The sequence below is a fragment of the Carcharhinus amblyrhynchos genome, chromosome 16 (genome assembly GCF_965287045.1).
Source record: "Carcharhinus amblyrhynchos chromosome 16, sCarAmb.v2.hapA, whole genome shotgun sequence".
Taxonomy (NCBI): Eukaryota; Metazoa; Chordata; class Chondrichthyes; order Carcharhiniformes; family Carcharhinidae; genus Carcharhinus; species Carcharhinus amblyrhynchos.
Window position 1 is genome coordinate 22,183,714 of NC_137339.1, and position 22,272 is coordinate 22,205,985.

Sequence of the window (22,272 nt, forward strand, 5' to 3'; positions counted from 1 at the left end):
TGAACCACATATGATATTAGGTCAGACAATGGATTGTCTTAAGGGAGGAAGGACGGCAGGGCAGAGAAGTGTAGAGACAGTTGGGCTGAGGCAACTGAAGTTGCAACTACTAATGGCGGTGCAATGAAATCGTGACTGTTCCGGAGGCCAGAATTAGAGTGTTGTAGGCTGAACGAAACTTGAGGGAAACTTGGAGATGAGGCCGTGAAAAGTTTGAAGACAAGAATGTTAACTTTTCAATCAAGGTGCTGCCTTATCAAAAACCAAATGCAAGTTAGCATGCACAGTGGCAACAGATGAACAGGACTGTGCAAATTAAGACATGAACAGTTAAGACACAAACAGCTGAATTTTGGGTGACCTCAAGAATACAGAGTACAATGTTTGAGTTAAGTCAACAAAGTTAGATTTACAGAGATGGAAATAGGTAGTCCTAGTGACATTGTGAATACAGCATTGGAAGCTCATCTTGGGAGTCAAATGTGACAAAGATTGTAAACAGACTGGTTTCATCTAAGGGTACTGGGAGGGAAAGGGATGAAATCAGTAGTTACGGAATGGAGTTGAAAGCAGGGACCAAAAACAAAGATTTGAAATTAATTGAAGGAAATTTCTGTTCACTCAATATTAAGATCTCAAAAGCAATCTGATAATTTAGCAACAGTAGAGTCGATGACAGAGGTGATAGTGAGATATGGGTTGATTGTCTTTCATATATATGTTCAAAAAATGTCTACACTGCACCAAATTGTGTTTTCTTGCACTTTAAAGCAGGGCTAGAATAAAGATTTGATGTTGAATTTATTTGGAAAGCCTAATGAAGCTTCAAATTTACATGGTAGAAAGGTTGAAATGTACATAGTGACCAATTTTTCTCATTTAAATATTTAGAAAACAAATGTTGACACAACCAAATACTAATTATCTCTAATAATTGGTATAATTATTCTAAAAACCCAAAGTATTTGTATAATAAGCTGCACTAAAATTTCAGAGTGAGAGAGAAGCTATAGTAATTGCATTTTAATTTTTAACCAAATTGCAAAGTGCTAGACAAAAGAAAAATCAAAACCATTACAAGATACAAACTGAATCTGTTTCTACTAGGTATGGAAACTAAGTCCCAAGAGGCCTCAGGACTTTTTGTGCATACACAGACTAGGAAGCACATGTACAATCCAGTGTTTTAAAGTTCCTTGGGCTGTGGACAGGCCCAATGTGTCTGTACGAAGAAAAACTACTCTCTTTACTCAGAGTAGTAAGAGCATGGAATGCCCTGCCTGCAACAATAGTGGATTCACCAACATTAAGGGCATTTAAATGGTCACTGGATAAACATATGGATGATATTGGAATAGTGTAGGTTAGATGGGCTTTAGATTGGTTTCACAGGTCGGCGCAACATCAAGGGCCAAAGGGCCTATACTATCTGCTCTATGAATGCAGAAACCCCAGTTGTGCAACCAGGAATGGAGTGCCACAAATCAAACAAAGTGCCAGGTGGGGAACAAGAGCAGATCCTAGTTTAAGAAGAACATTAAGGAATCTGGGAAACAGAGTCCAAAGCAGAAAAACAGCTACAGGTTACAAGGGCTCAAGAGAAACTCAGAAGACTGAAAGCACCAACAGGAGTTTGGTGATTCTGTGTTGTGAGCCATTGACATGAAGGTACATCTTTGGAATAGTAGCATTTTGCTCGCCACAGCTAAAGAGGTCCAGCTATGCTCATGAATTGCTCTGGGAGTGCAAACTCTGGAACCCAAGGGAATGGAGTCTCAGGTGAGAAAAGTGCAATGCTACAAGGTGGGCTGGAATTGAAACCATTTAAGCTGAAGTGACTTTGGACAGAATTGCGTAGCATGATCTTTGAAGGTGAAGACTGGAATCGCGCAAGAGGGATTAAATGAGATTAGTTGGCTCACAGCATTACTAACATCTGGGTGGGTTGTTGAGAAATCCGTGGAACGTGTCTTGGTCAATTTCGCCACTTATCAGCAATGTCACGTGTTCAACAGTTTGCCTCTTAATTCACACACACTTCATATTAACGCTGAATGTTAGAGTACAAGATAGATCAGTTTACAATATCTATCTTGATCTGCTATACAATCCTAGACCAGATCCCCCAAGTTGTTCATAGGATCTGCTTAGGGACCAATATGTTTTGTTTAGAGTAGACAAAGTTTGAAATTCAAGACACTTGCTATTAGAAGAAAATTTCAAGATTCCCCTCAGATTTACAATACAAGGTCAGAATGATAAAACTATTTAGAATATCTACCCTTAACTCTAACATACAGGGTAAGTATGAGGAGCATGTTAAATTATCAAGCCAACTATGGTCAAACACACCACATCTCACAATAGCAGATGTGGCTAAAAACAGAATCCATGAATTTTTCAACAACCCTTCCAACATCATTAACACTGAGTCTATCATTTATCAAATGAAGGATTCCATTCTTCACATTTGAAGATCAAATCTTGGAATTCACAAAATGTCACCCCAATTCAGGCAACTTCAATGATGTCCCACACAGGGTTTCAATCTCATCTCCCAGCATTTCGTTCCCCTAGATTCCTGAGTTTAAACTTGAATACCAAGTCTAGCACAACTTCATCTCTGCAGCTCTGACAAACAGAACATTACTGCTCCAAAGGACTACCTTTGTCCCAGCAGCACTGATTCACCAACATTTGGCTGCTTTCCTGGATCTTCAGAGCTTCTCTCAAACCTACTTCATTTAAAAGCTTGCCCTTTCCCCACATGAAGCCTTTGTTCTCTGCTCCCCACTCTTCCTCTAAATTAAATGGCATCTGTTTTCAGTCCTGTTTCAGGCCCTTATCTGGGACATCCTTTTGGGAGCTCTCCCTATCCTGTGGCCCTTGCCCACTGCCTGGGGCACTTCGGGCAATGGCATTCCACAGCCGGTCACTGGGTTTTCACATTGTCTCTCTTATGCACAAATGCATTGGGCCAGTCACTGGCCCCAAGAACTTAAAGACGCACATTTGCTGAACTGCACATGCACAACTGGGGTATGTGCAGGATGTTCAAATTTAAGGGAACTATGCCTCCATGCTCAACATTAAGATAAATCTGTGTTAAGATTTAGTAACGCTTATTTTTGTTTGTCTAAAAGCCATGAAATCTTGCTGTTTTATTCTCTGAGCAAGTGTCTTAAATATCAAACGTTGCCCACTTGAAACAAAGTTACTGATGCCAAACATGTGGGTCTGGCCCACAATCAGAACAAAAATCCTTTCTTGCAGAACGTATTACAATAAAGACTTCCACACAAAAAAATTACAGGATTTCCCAAATTCTTGCACTACCAACAACTCGCATTTATGTAGCGCCTCTAATCGTGAGCACGTCATGGTGCTGTATAGAGGTGAAAGTGATACAGAAGTAAAGTGTATTAACAACAGTGAAAAGGGTTGGTTTTGATGAGCCTTCCTTTTGAAGGGAAGTCTCAAATTAATATGTTCCCTGTCTTATCTGTTTCAGAGTATTTTACACTAAGTCAACACAGCTAATGTAAAACAGTATTCTTTTACGGATATAGAAATAAAAAGAGTTTAAAATTCATGCAAAGAACTACGGTAACGTGAAAATAACTGACAGGAATGCACAATAGCAGCAACTTCCATGCATTTGATGGGTTCACCAATAGTTGTGAATTTGAAGATAAAGACAACGGATTAGTAACCCAACACTTTTCTGAAGCAAAAGAAAAAAGGGAAAACATAGAATACCAAAAGGCACACAAAACATTAAAAATGCAACAAATAATAGCAGGACATTCAGGCTTTGAATCATTCGACCAAATCATACTGTATTAGCTAATCACTTTTTATTCACTCAAGGGATGTGAGTTTTGCAAGCTAGGCCAGCATTTATTACCCATCCCCAATTTGCCTCGAGAAGATGGCAGTGAACTGCTTATTTGAACTACTGCAGGCCATGCAGCGTAGGTACACTCAGTGCTATTAGGAAAGGAGTTCCAGCTTTTTATTCCAGTGACAGTGAAGAAATGGCAATATATTCCAGGTGAGATGATACTGTGCCTTTAAGAAATGTATTTATATCATGTTTCTTGTGACGAATACGTTCAAATTGAGCTCTTGTTTTATACAGTACCGATTTGTCTGCAAAACAGGAAGCTCATGATCAATTTCAGTTAGGGATGTGTTTGTTTTAATCTGAGTTAATGCACTTCTGCTCATTTTTTTTTTCACCTGAGATTTCAGAGTAGGGTTTTGTTTAGGTTGATTGACAATATCATGTGTTTAAAGGGAGGAGCTAATCTTACAGGGAAAAGCAGGCAATTTCTGCCAGGTTCTGAAAGCAGCAACAGTGTCTTTGTCTCAGGCCTGCTAGATAAAATAGATTTCTCTGTCTCCACAGGGGTGTTCTGGAAGCTCCTGGACTAGCAGCCCAAGTACAAGCATGTAAGCCTGTGTGTTACTAATTCATTTTGAAGAGGAGTTTAAATCTATAAAGGAATATTGCTTGAATTAGAACTAATTGAGACAGGTTAGCATTAACAATTGTCTCTGGTCATGTTTAAATATTTCTAAAATTAAGCTAATTGTATTACTAAAGTTTGTTTTGATAGAAGTTGCCAAGTATGTCAATAGAAATCAGATCTGGAGTGAAGTACAATTTATACTCTCACACATCAAACATAGAAAAATTATTGGGGCCTAGTTGAGCTTCACAACATACTTTGGGGTCCTTAATCTGGTACTCTAACACAAGTCAGGATGGTGAATAGCTTGGAAGGAAGTTTTCAGGTGGTATCTACATCCCTTGTCCTTCCAGATGGCAGTAGTTGTGGACTGGAAGGTCGAAGGTCTTGAGTTCCTGTAGTGTATCATATAGATGGTACAGACTGATGCTATCGTCATTAGTGGAGCAAGTGAATGTTTGTGAAGGGAGTGTCAACCAAACTGGCTGCTCAGTCCTGGATGGCATCAAGCTCTGAGTGTTGTTGGAGCAGCACACATACAGGCAAGTGGAGAGTATTCCATGTTGCTCCTGACTTGCGTCTTGTACATTGTGGACATGCTTTTGGGAGTCAGCAGGGGAGAGACTCACCACAGAATTCTACCTTTGACCTACTCTCAGCCATATGTCTATATGGCTAGATCAGTTCAGTTTCTGGTTATTTGTAACCCCCAGGATGTGGATTGTGAGGGATTCAACAATGATAAAGATCTTGAATGTCAGAATCATTAGATCGTGTCTTCTCGTAGAATCCCTACAATGTAGGAGGCCGTTCAGCCCATCGCGTCTTCACCAACTCTCTGAAGGAACATTTTACCCAGGCCCACTCCATGCATTTCCCCTGCACATTTACCATGCTAATCTACCCAACCTGCACATCTTTAAGACTGGAGAAAGGAAACCAAAGCACCTTGAGTAAACCCACATAGACACGGTAAGAACATGTAAATTCCATACAGACAGTCACCCAGGCTGGAATCAAATCCAGCTCCATGACGCAGTGCTAACCACCATGTCTTGATGGAAATGGTCATTGTCTGGCACAAACATTACTCTACCTCAACCTCATCTTTCCATCTTATCCACATAATCCCTTTAATTTCCAAAGCTCAACCTGTACTTTGCATATAATCAACAACTAAGCAGCCACTCTCAATATGTTCTTGTCCACTGATCTACGATAGATGGAATGCTGTACAATCAAAACCAAGGGATCCACTATCCTCTTAAAGCTACCTCTTAAAACTCTTGAAGTCCATTAGGTCCAGGCTATTTGTCAACTTTTAGACTGGAGAAATTAATGGGACTATTTATTTACGCAAGTAGCATCCCCACTAACTGATGGCAGTGCATTGAAAGAAAAGCTAAATAGTAAACACAAAACAGTATTACATAAGCCATGAGCATTAGTACGGTTGCCCATCATGAATAAAAATACATTTTTTTCTTGATATGATGAGAAATTGATGGAAAAGAATAAATGAACTACAGACTCAGCAAATCAGTAAAGCAACCAGCATTTTACGCAGCTTATTGTTTAGTCCACTGAACACACAGACAAAACAGATCAAACATTGTAAGTGGGCTGTTCATCAAGTTTGTAAGTAAAGAGAGCATGGAACACTGCACAAATTTGACCAATAAGTCAATTGTCACTTTAAACTGTTATCTAACCTGTCTTAAATCCATCATACAAGTTATTTGTCACATTAGTTGTAAATCTAAAATACTAAGATTGCATGTTTATTTTTTTGGGGAGTGTTTCTATTACAATTGGATATTTCAGTATGAATCAATTTCACGTCATTGCATATATGGCCCCAAATTATCAGGGAGCACCATCCTGACTCCAGGGCAAAATGAAGCAAGACTCTTAAAAGGAGAGAGCATCATCTATTTCAGAGTTAGTCTATGCAAGTTGAGTATTGGGTTGAAACGATTTTGGCTTCAAAGCAGCACTAAACTGGGAGAATGCACTGATTATTCAACAAGATCTGTGGAAATCAAAACCTTATTTCCTTTATTTGAGTTACCATTCAGGAGGAAGTGGACGCTGGGTGATTAAAAGCAACGTGCTTTCAATGAGGACTAGGAAATCCTCTCGCAACATACAAGAAATCGTTTAACTGTTCTCAGTGGTTTGACCTAAATGGATTCCACATCTGCCTGTTTTTGCCCCAGAAAGAATAAATTTGAAATGTGCAAGCTTCATTCATCATATCTACAGATTAAAATTTTTACAATGCCCTTGATTTACGAAGTAGTGACTATAAACTTCAAATATCTAATATTTATTTCATACCATAAATTCAATTAATCTCACCTTTATAAACAAATAACATGACATAAAAAGGGCTTCCACTTTTAGGGTTAAATATAAAATAAAGTAACTCTTGTGCCCAACTGCTCAGTGAATTTTTTTAATTTCCAGTGCTTGAAAATATGCAACACTATATAATCCAGGACCAATAAATCTAATGTTTACTTCAAGCCCATATGAATGAATTGAATGCATCCAATACACACACACTATGTACACTGAAATGCTGTTGAAGCATTTTTCCTCGAATAGGGGAGTATTTGCTTTTGTAAGGGTGTCAGTCAGTACAATAAGCTGGCATGATAATGGAATGCATTAAATTGCACCAAGAATGCAATGATTTAAGGAAGCAGAATCACAAATCACTATTGTGCAGCAGCAGTTGCTAGAAGGACAATCATAATCATCTGCTACCAAAGCATTCCTAGCAGTGCGAAGAATTACAAATTACCATAATGTTCTAAACAGAAATTTACTCTTGTATTTTGACATGTTACATAAATACAAAATTGTATTTATCAGCATATTTTTGGCTTAACTGGTGCTTACCTTCTACAGCCATTGCATCAAAAACATGGACATGAAAAAGAAAAAACAATGATTAGTGTTATCCAACATATATTATCAAAATGAAACATACTATAGGAAAAATGTTTTGTAACTTTTATTTTATTAAATACAATTGAAATTAAATTGGAATTTACCAGAAACTGAATAAAACTGTTTAAATAAGGACCTTGTGATAAACATTGTAAAATTATTCTTCTTATATGAATGAATCTTAAAATATTTGGTTTAATTTCTTTGGTTTCTAACTGTATTAAAATCAACATCAGTAAGATAGCAACCAAGAAATGACTAAGTAGAGATACTGAGCTCAGCAGCGCAAGGGGCTCATAGAAAATCACATTTAGGGATTAAAATTTTTTTGTTAACTGTCAGGATGAATTTGCAGAATGTCAAACTTAAATCACTAACAACACATTAACTACACAGAACACCACTGATGTGAGTTTCACGCACAGAGCTGTACAACACAATTCTCAAAACCCCAAGAAGTTGTTCCAGAATCCCATATTATGAAATAGAATTGGACTTCCTCACCATAAACTGGAGGCCTTGAGAAGAAATTTCCATTTACCTTACTTGTCTACACAACAAACCTCTTTGCAAGTCAGTAACTAATTGGGCATTAACATTTTGATACTTGAAGAGCATGTTTTAAACACTATATCAATCCAAGTATTTGTTTCTTCTTTGTTTTCTTCCCATCGAGATACAAATAAAGCAATTGCTTGCTAAAATGGAAGTGAGTCTGGCAGTAATTGGCTGCAAATATGGGGCATCTGAATATTAATGGCCATTTAAATGAGGCATATGGGAGAAATAGACAATACTTAATATGAACTGTGTTTTGACTGTCTCCTTGGAACAAAAATCAAACATTGACTGAAACAATTGATAATCTTAAGCCTTTTTCTTTCTTCCAACTGAATAAGCAAGTCTTCAACGTCCATTAAAAATCAGAGTACACAGCCTAACAGTTCTAGTTACAAAGACTACTGAATGTCCATTCGATAAACTGCGGTTCAAATTTCAACCATGACTGACATTTGAGCCAAGGCTTGAATGGGTTTTATTAGATATTGATCTGGCCGTTGGATGTAGCCTTTGTCTTCATCTTTCCAACATCCTCCTTGCTGAGCCTTACATATACTCCTACTCATCCAAAACTCCAACAAAATAGATTCTTGTATCGTTCCCCACAATCTTTGCCTTTAATGATCTCCAAAAGATCACTGCATGATTAAATTCTCATTTACAAATCTCTAAGGCCTTGTTCCAGTCTACTTCTGTGACTGTCTCCAGCTTCATGTCACAATCTGTGTGCCACTGTTGTACAGCCTTTTAGCCCTGCCTTATAGTTTTTGTTACAGTTTTAAAAACAAACTGACAAGTAATGACATTTCTACTGCTCAACATAGCCTTCTTTGATAATGTACCTTGAGAAGCTTACTAAGTCCCATTTTCTAAAAATAATTTTATAGGATGTGGTCATCATTAGCTAGGTCAGCATTTATTGTCCTTAAGAAAGTGGTGAACGGCCTTCTTGAACAGCTGTTGTCCACATGTTGGATATGGACCTCGAGCTGTTAGGAAGGGAGTTTAAGGATTTTGATCCAGCAACAGTGAGGAATGCCAGGATATTTCCAAATCAGGATGTTATGTGAGGGGAACTTCCAGATGGTGGTATTCCCATGCATCTGCTGCCATTGTCATTCTAGATTGTAGTGCTCATGGATGTGGAAGTTACAATCTAAGGGGCCTTTAGGAGTTCCTGCAGTTCATCTTGTAGATGGCACACATCGCAGGAATTGTACCACTGCGCTTGGCCGATGGAGAAGTGAATGTTTGTGGATGGACTGCCAATCAAGTGGACTACTTTGTCCTGGATGGCATTGAGCTTCTTCAGCATTGTTGGGAGCTACACACTCATTCAGGCAAGTTCCCCAGCACATTGTTGACCTGTGCCTTGTAAATGTTGGACAGGCTTTGGTGAGTCAATATTTTAGCTACTGACTCTGATTTCCATGGAGAATACATACAAAAGCAGGCTCAAGCATCAGTGCCAATAATGGCCACAAGAAAGGAAAACAAAAAGACTTTAAAAGTTATAACTTTAGGATTCAAATTTAAAATAAAACAATCCTCAAGCAGATTCCCATCTATTACTGTAGGTTACAAGAGGAGACTAGGTCAGATAGGACTCTTCCCTGCTTTCAAATTCAGCATTTATATTTAACAAAACCCATTGACATTCTCCTAGCAAATCCATTCACCACAACTGACCTCATTTCTTTGAGTCCTTCAGTCTCTATAACGTGTAGAATCTGTTTGGGGGTCATTGGAGCATCTGAGTAATTTTCCAACACCTGTGGACAGATATGTACTGAAATCCAAGTCAACCATTACCTGACAGCACAAAAAGGTTGAAAAGAAAAAGATCATGTGCAGCAATATACGTGATGCATGTTCTTTAATCCACAGGACTTTAAAGCAATTAGTCAAACTGCAAACTATGGCCACATTAATATTTAAGATACGGTTTATAGGAAGACCCTTGTAAATTGACACTTTTTGAAAAGATGAAGACAGAATAGAATAATCTATAGTGCATTGTGCATTTTAATGGACTAACATCATCTTAGTCATAACAAAACCAGCTTTTTAAATTAAAAACAGGTCTTCCCCCATAGGGATAAAGGGCTCAGTTTATCACCTGTCCTCTAATTGAAGATAAATTCACTACCACAGATATACTGAAAGATACTTTTACTTATCCCCTCGCGATAACAGCAACACGCACAGAATACAGTCTCTGATAGAACAAACAGTGGCAATGCTCTGGTACTTCAACCAAATGACCGTTCTTCACCAGAAGCCAAGCTAACAAATGGCGCTAGGCTATTTTCTAAAAAAGCCTTAAAACTTAGCATAATCCTGACTATTACACGCACAAACTTTACAGCTATGGTCACAAGACAATGAAATTCCTTTCTAGTCCAGAGATGCTGAAACTATAATTTATGTACAAACGCATGCATCCATGCAATATTATTGTTTAGAACCGGAAGCGTCCTAATCTGTTTGGGACTGTACTACACTGCATGACACTCAGACAATAAGAAATCCAAAGTTTCATTTAGATAAAATTAAAACAATGCAACTTGGTGCAACTTCTGCAGATGTTTAAGCACAGATCAGGGTTCAAAATAACTAGCATGCTGACTTCCTAAACATGAAGAGTCTTGCCAAGATTTCTAGCTGAAGTTTTGATAAGGTAAATGCTCCTCACCAAAATACTTAGCCATGTGCCATTATTTTGCATCCAGAATCGAAGTCTGGTGCCATAGAAAACAACAGTGCAAACTAACAATTCACAAGCGCTGCAAATCATTCCAAAAACAGTAACACTGAATGAACATGATTAAATTCTATGTGCATATTGTTTAGCCTAACTGATGATCACAGTGACTGAAGATATGTAAAATCTTCAGATATGTGGGGACAGAAATAACTGACTTGTCAGTTCTCTCTATAAAGCATGTAATAGTATTGGTTCAGACTTCTGGATGGTGGGAGTGAAACTGTCAGGAAAAATTGAGGATTTTACAGTTTCCACAACAGTGCCAAAAACTGTCAAGTTACTTGGACAGAATTTTGAGGGCTTCAATTTTGTAATTCGAATGCTGCATAAGCAAAGCGTGGGTTTTGATTAAAAGTCTCCAGTTAAGTGTTAATCTGTCCTTGCTCTTTCAAACAGTTGTTTTGTATATCCAGCATTTCCCTTTTTCTAAGGTTTACCTCCCTTCCCCACAAATATATATTCATTAATATTGCAGCCTGATACAACACAAAAAACCACTCCATTTCAGAAAATATATTTGCAATGTACTGCAAGACTGTTACTGGAAAACACCCAGTCCCAATTGCACCACAGCATAAATAACCCTAACTGAATGCTTCATAAGGAGTATTTAATGTAAAGTACACAATTTTCATGATGTGAGCTGCGCAGTCAGGGGAGGCCCCAAATGTAAGTGAGGTACTTCCCCACAGAAATAGGGGAAAAAAATTACATGCACATATCACTCGCTCATTTGAACAAGGCAAAAACAAAAATCCATCACAAAACAACATGCACACTAAGACATGGACTAAATTGAGCAGATCTGTTCAGAATCAAAAAGCAGGTTGGAAGGGTTAATTATCTTTTCTGGTTTGCAACCTTCTCAGTTGTACGAGACAGTCTATATTTCATTTGCACCATTGTAAAGAAGCATCTGGCAATATTTCATCATGATTCCAATGCAAATTTAACCTAATGTAGTGCTTCATCCAGCAGGGCTGAAGTTGTAAACTCTCAGGGTATCTTAAGCAAACCCAGAACATGAATTTATAATTGTATCACTTGAAATAAGCATCACTTTTTCTCTTTCAAAGCACGATTTTAGAAAAATTACATTTCAGCTCATAAAGAATCAAAAAACCAAAATTTGCTAAGAGGCAGTGAACCACGGAACTCAGAATCTTAAATAATCTGTACTCACTACCCAAAATATTCATGGCCCTAGAGTCCTTCCAACAAAAAAGCTAATCTTTAACATTGTGCTGCACACTGATTTTGGGAGCTGTAATGTCAGTAGTTAATTACCAAGTCTACAGATCAGAAAACACTGTTTAAGATGACAAGCTGCCAAATTTATTTAAATAATAGTCTGTTGGAAGGAAGTCAGGTAGAGATTATTCAAGTAGTTACAGTACTCTAGTCAGTTACACTAGTGTAGATTCATTGTTTGATTATAAACAAATTTCAAAATGGCATATAGAAGCAGTTACTTTATCTGTATCAAAATGAAGTGTTCAGATTTGAACCACCAAAACTTCAAACATTCACGAAAATGTCCTGAATCCAGTTGAGCTCATTTCCTATGTATCCCCAATCACTTATCTCGAAGATTTCCCTGGCACTGCTTGCTACAAGTTAAAAGATATGCTATTTTAAGGAGGACAGGAAAATTATACTATGTAATACTTAGTTTAATATTCTAAAGCAAAAATGCAACTTAGTGTTATGGTCACATTAGGATCAATTTTAGCAACTCTTGCACCTTTCTGAATTAATTTGAAGTGAACTCCTTTATACAATTAGAGTTCAGATCAGTTTTTAAATATGACACATATAATACTACATATATCTCAGCAGATTTCTTATCATTTTGCTTGTGCCAAATTGAAAGAAAAACTGTTGAGTAATTTTCCAAGAGGCTGCTCATCGCAGGTTACATATGAAATGAAATGGTCAATTATAAATTTGAGCAGAGAATCTTCATGTCTTGCAAAGTAATCTAAATGTCTACCATAACTGATTTTGTGTTCACACAGGAGTCTAAAGGCAATAATTTTGCATGTACACAAACAATTGCAAGGATTATGCCATTATTCAAATTTGGAGGAAAGTTCTGAAGTATTTTTGCAGATATTGGGTGAAGAAAGATGTAAACAAGATATATATTTTGAAGTTCACCACTCTAAAAAGCTACATACAAATGAGATGGACAGTAAATTGTTAGAAAAGATTTATGTAATTATCGTATTTATTAATCTGCTACAGAAGAGAATACTAGAGAAAAAAAATCAAAGTATTGGACTTTATTGTTTGGTATCTTATAAATGTATTCCCTTTATTCTTTGGGAATATGCATCTTCTACTGACTCCTTTTTTACTCCGTGACAATAAACTACTGATTTGCTCACTAATAAACATGGTTTTGTGCTTTTAGAAATAAATTCCACACTAAAATGTAGGCATACTGGCAAGATGGTCAGGGGAGGAGGTGGGAGGGCAGGAGTTGGTGGTATATATTCTAGCTTGCTGTTTCAGAACATGCAATAAGTAAATTCCCTTCTGAGCAATGAGTCTTAGAAAAATCAAAACTAAACATTACAATGGTCAGAGAAAGACTGCAATTGTGGTTTCAAAAATTAAAATGTCAAATCAGTAATGCTGTACCCCCAGACAAAAGGTTTTACAGTAAGTTGACAAATCCAGACCTATAGACAACCACCTATAGTTCATCTCATGACACACAAAGCTCTAAATTTAAACAAAAGTAAAATCGTACCCATATGCTTCCTAGTTAAGCTATATCCAAATTGCAATCCTGCTCCTTCACCCACCCTTGCCCAATAATAGACTTTACATCTAAAGACCAGCATAGGAAGGTTATCAAGCACATATAACCTGTACAAAAAAAAACTGAACACAATAGTGCTCAGATACAATAGCATCATGTTAATTCAAATACAGACAACTCAAGATCATTGGAATCTGTTAGTCATGAAAATATCAAAATTAAGACATGCTCAGCTGATAAAACCTAGATATTAGCTGAAATTTGGGAGGCAGAGAATATTTGTTTTAATGTTTCCCCATTAACTCATAAACATTACCCACATCTCAATGATGCTATAATGGACATGGCAAGAACAAGTTCGGCATTTGGGAGAATTCAGTAAGCCTGACTTCAACTTGAAGTTCATAAAGACCTAGGAGCAAATCGCCTTGATTTCGAACTGCTGTAGTTTAGATCACGTTTATATTGCTCTAAACCAGTTCTCTTATACCAATTATATATAAATTACTGATTTTGTAGTAGGGAGCTTAGTTTTTGTACACTAAACTCATTAAATGAGCACAAGGGCATTGTTCTTAATTGAGCCAAATTACAGAAGTATTAAATGTAAAATGTTGGCAAAGTGAATGCTAAATGCTACAAGAGATTTCTTCACAGGGGCTCTGCCCAAAGGCAAGTCCTTGGCTCATGGTCGGCTAATGCTTCATCCTCGGTCATTTTCCACAGTTTTTGTCAGCGATGGTTCAGAATTGCCTTCTACATCCAGGGCACGGCAAGAACGCCTTGAAGTCCCAAGTCTACCTCAGCCAAAATGGCAATCAAACCCATACTGTTGACACAATTCTGAACCACACGCGAGCCATCTAGTCAACTGAGCTAACCGGCCCCATTACAGAGGTAAGAAAAGTATTGACTACAGTCATCTACAGTGGTTTATTTCAATGGCCATGGGTTCATGTTAAGCAGCAGCATCAGGTGTGTACCAACAGGAATCTGGCTGTATAACCCATTAAGTCTGAACCTGACATCGGAGCATACTAAATCCAACCAATGTTCCTCCAGGAAAACATCTCAGTTTAGGTTCTACAACAGTTCAACTCCATTTTGGCTTAAAGTCCCCAAGTGAGCATCTAGAGTACTTTTATAAATTTAGTACAAATATTTTTAATTAGTTTGAGAATATAAGTAATTTGCTCTTTCCAAACAGGCCATTCTGATTTGCAGATGGGCACAATATATTGTAAAATTCTAATCTTTTGGCTACACCTCACGGCTTCAGGTACAGTGTAATTGCAGCCTTATACAAATTTAACAAACTACTGAAAACTATTTTGGAACATTAAGGAGAATATCCTAGTGCCAATTTTGTTGATATAAAGTACTTTATCAGGAATATTGCTTCAGCAATATTTATCAGGAATATTGCTTTAAAAATCTGGCATACAAATTCTGATTTCAGATCGAATCAGCATCCAGTTCTGGCCATGACACTTTAGCAAAGATGTGAAGATATTAGACAAAATGTAGAAAAGATTCATGTGACTCATGCTAGGAATGAAGAATTTCAGTAAAATTGATAGACTGGAGAAATTGTAATGGTTTTCCTTGGTGAACAGGGGAAATTTGATAGCGGTACTCAAGATCACATGGGGTCTGTACACAGTAGAAGGGGAACTGACCCACTGTTGGAAGGATCAAGAATGCGGGGGCACAGACTTAAAGTAATTGGCATAAGACGCAACGGAGACATGAGGAGCAACTTTTTCACAGATCAAGTGGTTAAGATCTGGAATGTGTTGCCTGGTGGAGGCAAGTTCAATTAAGGCATTCAAGAGAGAATTGGATTATTTGAAAGGAAAGAAAGTGCAGGGTTACAGAGAGAATGAAAGAGGACAGAACTAGGTGAATTTCTCATGCAGAAAGCTGGCACAGACATGACAAGCCAAATGGCCTCCTTCTGTGCTGTAACAATTCTGCGATTCTGTCAGAGTCTGGGATTCAGCATGGGCTTTTCACTGAACTTGACACCCTTCTCATTTATAGTGTAGACCATATGAGTAATGCAGATATATAGTCATCCAGCACACTCAAAAAGTACTATTTGTCAGCGCTAACTTGCATTGGGTAACCAGTCTCAAAAGCATTAGTTAAAGTGACAAATTCTGAAACATAGTTATTTTAGTCAGCATTAACACTAGTACAACTATTAGAATGGGAAAGTTTTCAGCAATCCACAGTGCCATGTATTTTCTTTAGTAAGTACTGCTTTAAGTCTGCTTTCACAGGTGGAAAAAGCAATAGTCAATTTCTGCATTTACTTCAGACATTGCAAAAGTGCCACTAACGCTGAAACTGTCTAAGCATCTCATTCAGTTTGGATAAAACTGGAAGGACAACTGAGCCCTGGGAATGACAGAATAGGATACACGGCCAATTTCTTGTGTCAGATTGCAGAATTATGAGGTAAAGTTAAGAAAACTTGGACTCCAGGCTTGAAAGCAGGCGAGCGTAAATGGAGCCAATGAGTTATGTACTACACTCCTGACTGAAATAATAGGTTAATCCAGAGCACTACTGTAGTTAAATTAGGGCAGCAGGACAAGGTAAGGCAAATAATTTGCACAAAGCAGGTCCAGAAAGGACATCAGAAAGTATTTCTTCACACAAAATGATTAGCAGTGGGAATGATTTTCCAGCTAGAGTAATGAGACCAAAATCTTGAAGTCCAGTCAAGTAGTCAGATGCTGACTGGAGGTAAACAAGTTTTTTTTTAAAAAATAGGATGAACTACTTTGGCCAAAATCTCCCTCATTTGTGTTTATTTTCAACAGTTATTCAGGTTTGACTAATTATGACATTTGGATTTGAAGACATTTAAAACGTCAAAACTGAAGAGAACAGGACATAAGTCTCTATAGCAGATCATCTCAAACATTTGTTGAATTAAACTTGCTCTCACTTTTGTCTTTTTTTTATATCTGGCAAATCTAAAATTGAAAGTGGATAACAATGCAGCATGAGAAATTGAATAACTGGAACCAGAATGAAAAAGGCAAGCAACTGTATGTCTCCTTAATCAGAGTGAAAGATTGTGAAACAAACAGCACAAGAATCAAGGAGGGAGTGCAAACTAGACTGGGTGAATGTCAAATCAGAGTCAGAAAGAGAAATTAAAAAGAGGGAAAGTAGTTTGATTTGAGAGAAGAGTGGCAAAAAGGAATGGTATTAAAAAAAGTTATATTTAGAAAATCAACAATTAAGATGAGATGGAATGAGACTCCACACTTACATTAGCTAATTTTCCTGAGTGCCCAAGAATCTATTTTGGAGTAATTAACACTTATCACAACATGAAGAGTGTAATTCGACTGAAATGAATTAGACCCAATTTTCTGCAGGAAATTTAATTTCTATCCACCACAAAAATATGGCAGCTTAATACTATTCATGTCTGTGGTAAGTCAGACAGCAGACTGACATTGTGAAACTAACAGCCAAACGGAACTCAGACAGCAACTTCATCATATTCAGTTTTAATCTGCGTGTCTCCTCCCCACCCCAATGTTGCCATACCATTTGTGCATCAATAATGGCAAGTGCCATAAGCCTGTTACCTTGGCAGCAAATTCTGGCTCAATAAGTTTATGTAAAATAAAAAAAGCTATAGTGTTGATTTTTCTAATTATAGTCGGTCTCAAGTACCAAAAATATACCTCAAGTTTCAAATTCTGATTCTGGAAAACGTACAGCAATAATTTCAGAAGCAACAGCAAAATTATTTTTAATGATAGCAGTAATTTGTATGTAGTGCCTGATTTTAAACATCAACCTAAAGAAGTTTACTACGTAAATAAACTGCCCACTCAAAATCTAACTGTGACACTTAACCCACTATTTAACCCACTTTTTGGAGGAGTTTGAATAGCTTTTTAAAAAAAACATAAACACTTCATTGCTTCCAAGTTGAAATTATTGTCTGCCACCACGTTGGATGCTGGTGTTGCTACTCGTAACAACCGGTTACCATTACTATCCCCAGGAAATAAATTTGACGATTGGTCACTGGACACCCACTCCCACGTAAAGCAGTTTTAGTATCTGAAAAGAAAGGGATACCATTGCAGGCATGAGACAAATAAAGCAAAAACTAGTGTTTGGGGTAAAGATGGATTGCCTGATGCTCTGTCCTTATAACTGTCCTGGAGGAAGGAAAAAGATGAGACAACTAGGAATTCATAAGGATACAACAGAAAAACTCCAAGCACGTTAGCTTCAGTGTAGCTTAAATTAAAACACAGAATTTTAGTTCAGACATATGGCTTTCCCCTTGGAGCACATTTTTATGGATTGTGGGATTCTCCTTTAAAGCACCATGATGAAAGTAATTATGGACACTGCGTCAAATGGGAAAGTGAATAACTTTAAAGTTTATTTATTAATGTCACAAGTTGGCTTACTGCAATGAAATTACTAAGAAAATCCTCTCATTGCCACACTCAGGGCACCTAGTTGAGTACACTGAGGGAGAATTGAGCATGATCAATTCACCTAACCAGCACATCTTTCGGACAGTGGGAAGGAACTGGAGCACTGGGAGGAAACCCACGCTGACACGGGAAAAACGTGCAGATTCTGCAGACAGCGACCCAAGCTGGGAATTGAACCTGGGTCCCTGGCACTGTGAGGCAGCAGAGCTAACCAGTGTGCCGCCCCCTTTACCTTCCCTGTAAGGCGTATTATGGAATAGGTTCTTGATGCTTCCAAAAGTATCATAATTCAATTAAATATTAAACATATTGACAAATATTCTTTCATGTGTTACAAGGGTACTCACTAGATTGTTAGTTCTATGGTGGTCATTATGAGGCAGTAACCTACGAGAAATTTTGAATGTAAATATGATACTTTGGTTGCAGCATTAAATAGTCCATGATGGTAGCCATTGTTGGTTCAACACAGAAAAACTGTTCCTTGAAATCAATGCTATACAAAGGTAAGGGAAATGAAAAGCTTTAAAGCAACCATTTAAATCCCAAAAGATTGAGTTACTGCCCGATTCCAATGAAGCATTTTCTAGAAAACATACAGCATTGTGGGATGTCTTCCTTCAATGACTCTATAAGCATAAGCTTACTGCAACCTAATCCACACCAAATGATTCATACCTAAGATTTAACAACCGTGTTGCTTAAAAGTTTTGCACCAAGAATTTACATGAATAGGAAATTCTATCACTTAATGCCTATAAATGTACAATTAATGCAAAACCAATAAACTCCAAGTTATTCAAACTGGTATTCAAAATAATGATTGTGTAGATGGTATGGCACAGTACATGAATATCTATTTGTAAGTAATGCTACTGACAATGTGTAATGTACAAGGCGCGATGACAACATAATGTGGTTAAAGAAAACATGCCATACAATCTTTTCACATGGACTTTGATGCTCAACACCCACAATTTAACTACAACTCCGAATGTATTTTGAAGATTATTTTAACCGCCTATAATAGTAATCAATTAAAAAATGATGGGGGCGGGGAGGGGTTGTAAACAGCAGCAATGCTTCACAACCAACCGAAGGCTTAATTCCACAACTTTCAAGCATGTCTGAGGATCACGCTCAAGTCTCGGACGTAGCCCAACTAGTAACATTACACAGCGTGTAATTCATTTATGGGCAGGAACCCTGGTCTGCATAGCTATGGGCTGGCTTTCGACACTACAAAGCAAACTACAAGAAAAATAAACTCACTGACTACAATAATACATCACATATTAAATTTCACCACATATGCCAGAAAGAATAAAGGGGGAGGAGGACAGTTTACTAGCTTCCCCCACCCCCCGCTTCCTGCCCCCCCCCCCAAAAAAAATGACTTTTACTGTAGAAACAAACATCCGACAACAGCGAAAAAAAATGCACACAACATGGATAATTGAGGTTCACCATGTCTGTGTGTAGCATTTACATGATGCGCATTCAAATGCTGGCATGTTCGTTTGTAGGAATGCATTTAAAACACATCACATATTTTGTATATTACCTCCCCAAAACTTTAACCCCTGGTAAAAAAGGCGGGGACCAGGGAAGGAAGGAGAGAGACATTTGAAAAATAAAGCATGATTAGCAGGGAGATGCGTTGGTGGGTAACACACAAAACAGGACAAAACCACTTACATATATATATATATATATATACACAAAATACGCACATACACACATACAGAATAAACATGTGCTGGGTGAGTTTTGATTGCTACATTATTATTGTTAGAGGAGCCAAGCTCCCGCCCCCCATCGGGTCATGAACCCATTTCAAATGGCTCTGAATGAAGGGAAGGGGGGGGTGAATGAAGAAGAAAAAAAAATCTCCTCTCCCAAACGGCTCAGTTTTAGTTACCATGCGGGCAGCCTCAGCCCACGTGCGGTCCTTCTTCTTCTTCTGCTTGTCTTTCATTTTTTTCCCCTCTTCTTCTTTTATATTTTCCTCTCCCTCTCTTTAGGCGTCTTCTCTCTTGTGTGTGTTTTTTTTCCTCTCTCTCGCTGGTCCAAATTTTTAAACACAACAACGCACACACAAAAAAAAACCAGGATCTCTTTCTTGATGGTTTCCACACAATCTCTGTGGGTGGGTGGGTGTGGGTGTGTGTAGAGAAGGCGGCTGGGTGCAGTTGGATGGTATCTTGGCTGAGCTGGGCTGGGCCTGCTCTCTCTCCTCACTCCTTCCCTCCTCACTCTGCAGCTCCCGGGGCTTCTAGGCGACGCAAACGGCCATCATGAAAACAGGGCCAAAGGGCAACTGACGTCAATAGCCGCAGCAACCGCTCTTTTTTTCTCTCCCTCCTCCTCCTCCTCGCCGCTTTTTTTAAAAAAAATTATATATTTATCTCTCGCTCTTCAACATTCAGCGGAGGGTGGCCTGTTTATGACTTTGCGCGAGGCGCGGACTGCACCGAATATGTGTGTGTGTGTGTATATATGTGAAGTGGTGGGGGAAGGGGGGCGCTCCTTATACAACAACCGCTCTGAGGAGCGAAGGGGGAGGGGTAGAGAGGACGTCGACTTGGGTTCCCCTCCCCCACTCCTCGGGTGCGCAATGCGCCCTGGGTTTTGTAGTCCTCGACGTCCCAGCGCTTCCCTCGCTGAAGATGGCCGACTCCCGGCGGCGTGGACTACGACTCCCGGCTCCCTCTGCGCACCCCTCGCGCGCGCGCGCTCTCTCTCTCTCGTACATACACCCGCCACCTAGCTGCTGTCGCTGACACTGCGGGGCAACGTTCGCTGCTCCGCAACATACTTGTGTAGAACCCTGACGATGTTTCTGCTTAACAATAAGCGGGGTGGGTGGGAGACACATTCACAAGAATTCAATGCTGAGCTTACACACACATATATTAATCTCGCCCCAAATGTATATTTTGTCAACCTTTAAAGCATGCTGTCTGTGCACTGCTGAAAGATGTACATGTACCCTTTCCCCTTTCAGAGTCTATGAAATTCTGATTAAGATCAGAAATCCTACAGTACAGAAATAGGCCATTCGGCCCATCGAGTCTGCACCCACCACAATCCCACCCAGGCTCTACCCCCATGTCCGTACATATTTTACCCACTAATCCATGCATCTACAGTCAATTTAGCATGGCCAACCAACCTAACCTACACATCTTTGGACTGTGGGAAGAAACTGAAGCACCCGGAGGAAACACATGCAGACGCAGGGAAAATGTGCAAACTCCACACAGACAGTGAGCCAAGCCAGGGAATTGAACCCAGGTCCCTAGAGCTATGAAGCAGTAGTGCTAACTACTGTGCTACCGTGCCGTCCTTCTAACCATAAAATAATAACTTGCCAGATAAGTTCATCTGTCGAATTAAAAGGAGAAACAAACTGTGCAAACCACAAAGTTGGTCAATTAAACATGGTTGGTTTAAAAAGCAATTATCTAAAAAAGGATTTTTAAATTCTGTTTGAGAAGGTGGGCTGTCGCACTGTGGAATGTAACATTTCTATTTTTAATATTCAGGGTCAGCATCAAGCGTTCCCTTGTCAGTAAAAGCACGCCCACATCCACTTCTTAACTATATGCTCCATATATACCTTGCTTCAATAATCTGATTCAGAGATACAATTTCTCAGACCATCTGGGTTCAAAAGAAGTTCCATCTGCAATGTTAATAAGGAGCATTTACAAAGTACTTAAATAAACAAAATATTGTTTGATTAACTTTTTTTTAATTTGTCTTATGTTGTGAGTTAAGTGGGGAGTTTTGGAGCAGAATCACGGAATAGTTACAGTTCAGATTGCAGGAGGCGACCGTACCGATCCCTGAGTCAGTATGAGCTATTTGAAGGGGCAATTCACTTAATGCTATGCATCCACTTTATCCCCATAGCTTAGCTCATTCTTCCCTTTTAGACAATGTTCCAATTCCCTCTCAAATGCCTCCAATTAACCTGTCTCCACCATACCCTCAAGTCAGTGCATTTCAGATCCTGAATAAAGTTTAAAGTTTATCTATTAGTGTCACAAGTAGGCTTACATTGAATGGCGGGGCAGGCTCGAAGGGCTGGGTGGCCTACTCCTGCTCCTGTTTCTTATGTTCTTATGTTCTTACATTAACACTGCAATGAAGTTACTGTCAAAGTCCCCTAATCGTCACACTCCAGCACCTGTTCGGGTACACTGAGAGGGAATTTAACATGGCCAATGCACCTAACCAGCACATCGT

At 38.6% G+C, this 22,272-nt stretch overlaps 1 protein-coding gene across 2 annotated transcripts in view; it reads right to left on the minus strand.

The window, feature by feature from the left end:
• The window catches only part of asxl1 (ASXL transcriptional regulator 1), a 102,686-nt gene extending 82,192 nt beyond the window's left edge, over window positions 1-20,494 (minus strand). Inside the window, exons 1-3 of one of the 2 annotated variants that reach the window (XM_080204821.1) lie at window positions 19,940-20,494; window positions 9,684-9,766; window positions 7,383-7,385 (exon numbers count right to left, since the gene is read on the minus strand). In XM_080204821.1, the coding sequence (XP_080060947.1) occupies window positions 7,383-7,385; window positions 9,684-9,766; window positions 19,940-19,996 (143 nt within the window). In that variant the 5' untranslated portion in view covers window positions 19,997-20,494. The remainder of the gene's footprint in view (window positions 1-7,382; window positions 7,386-9,683; window positions 9,767-19,939) is intronic. The other variant, XM_080204819.1, reaches the window with a different exon arrangement.
• Between the last annotated feature and the right edge of the window lie 1,778 nt (window positions 20,495-22,272).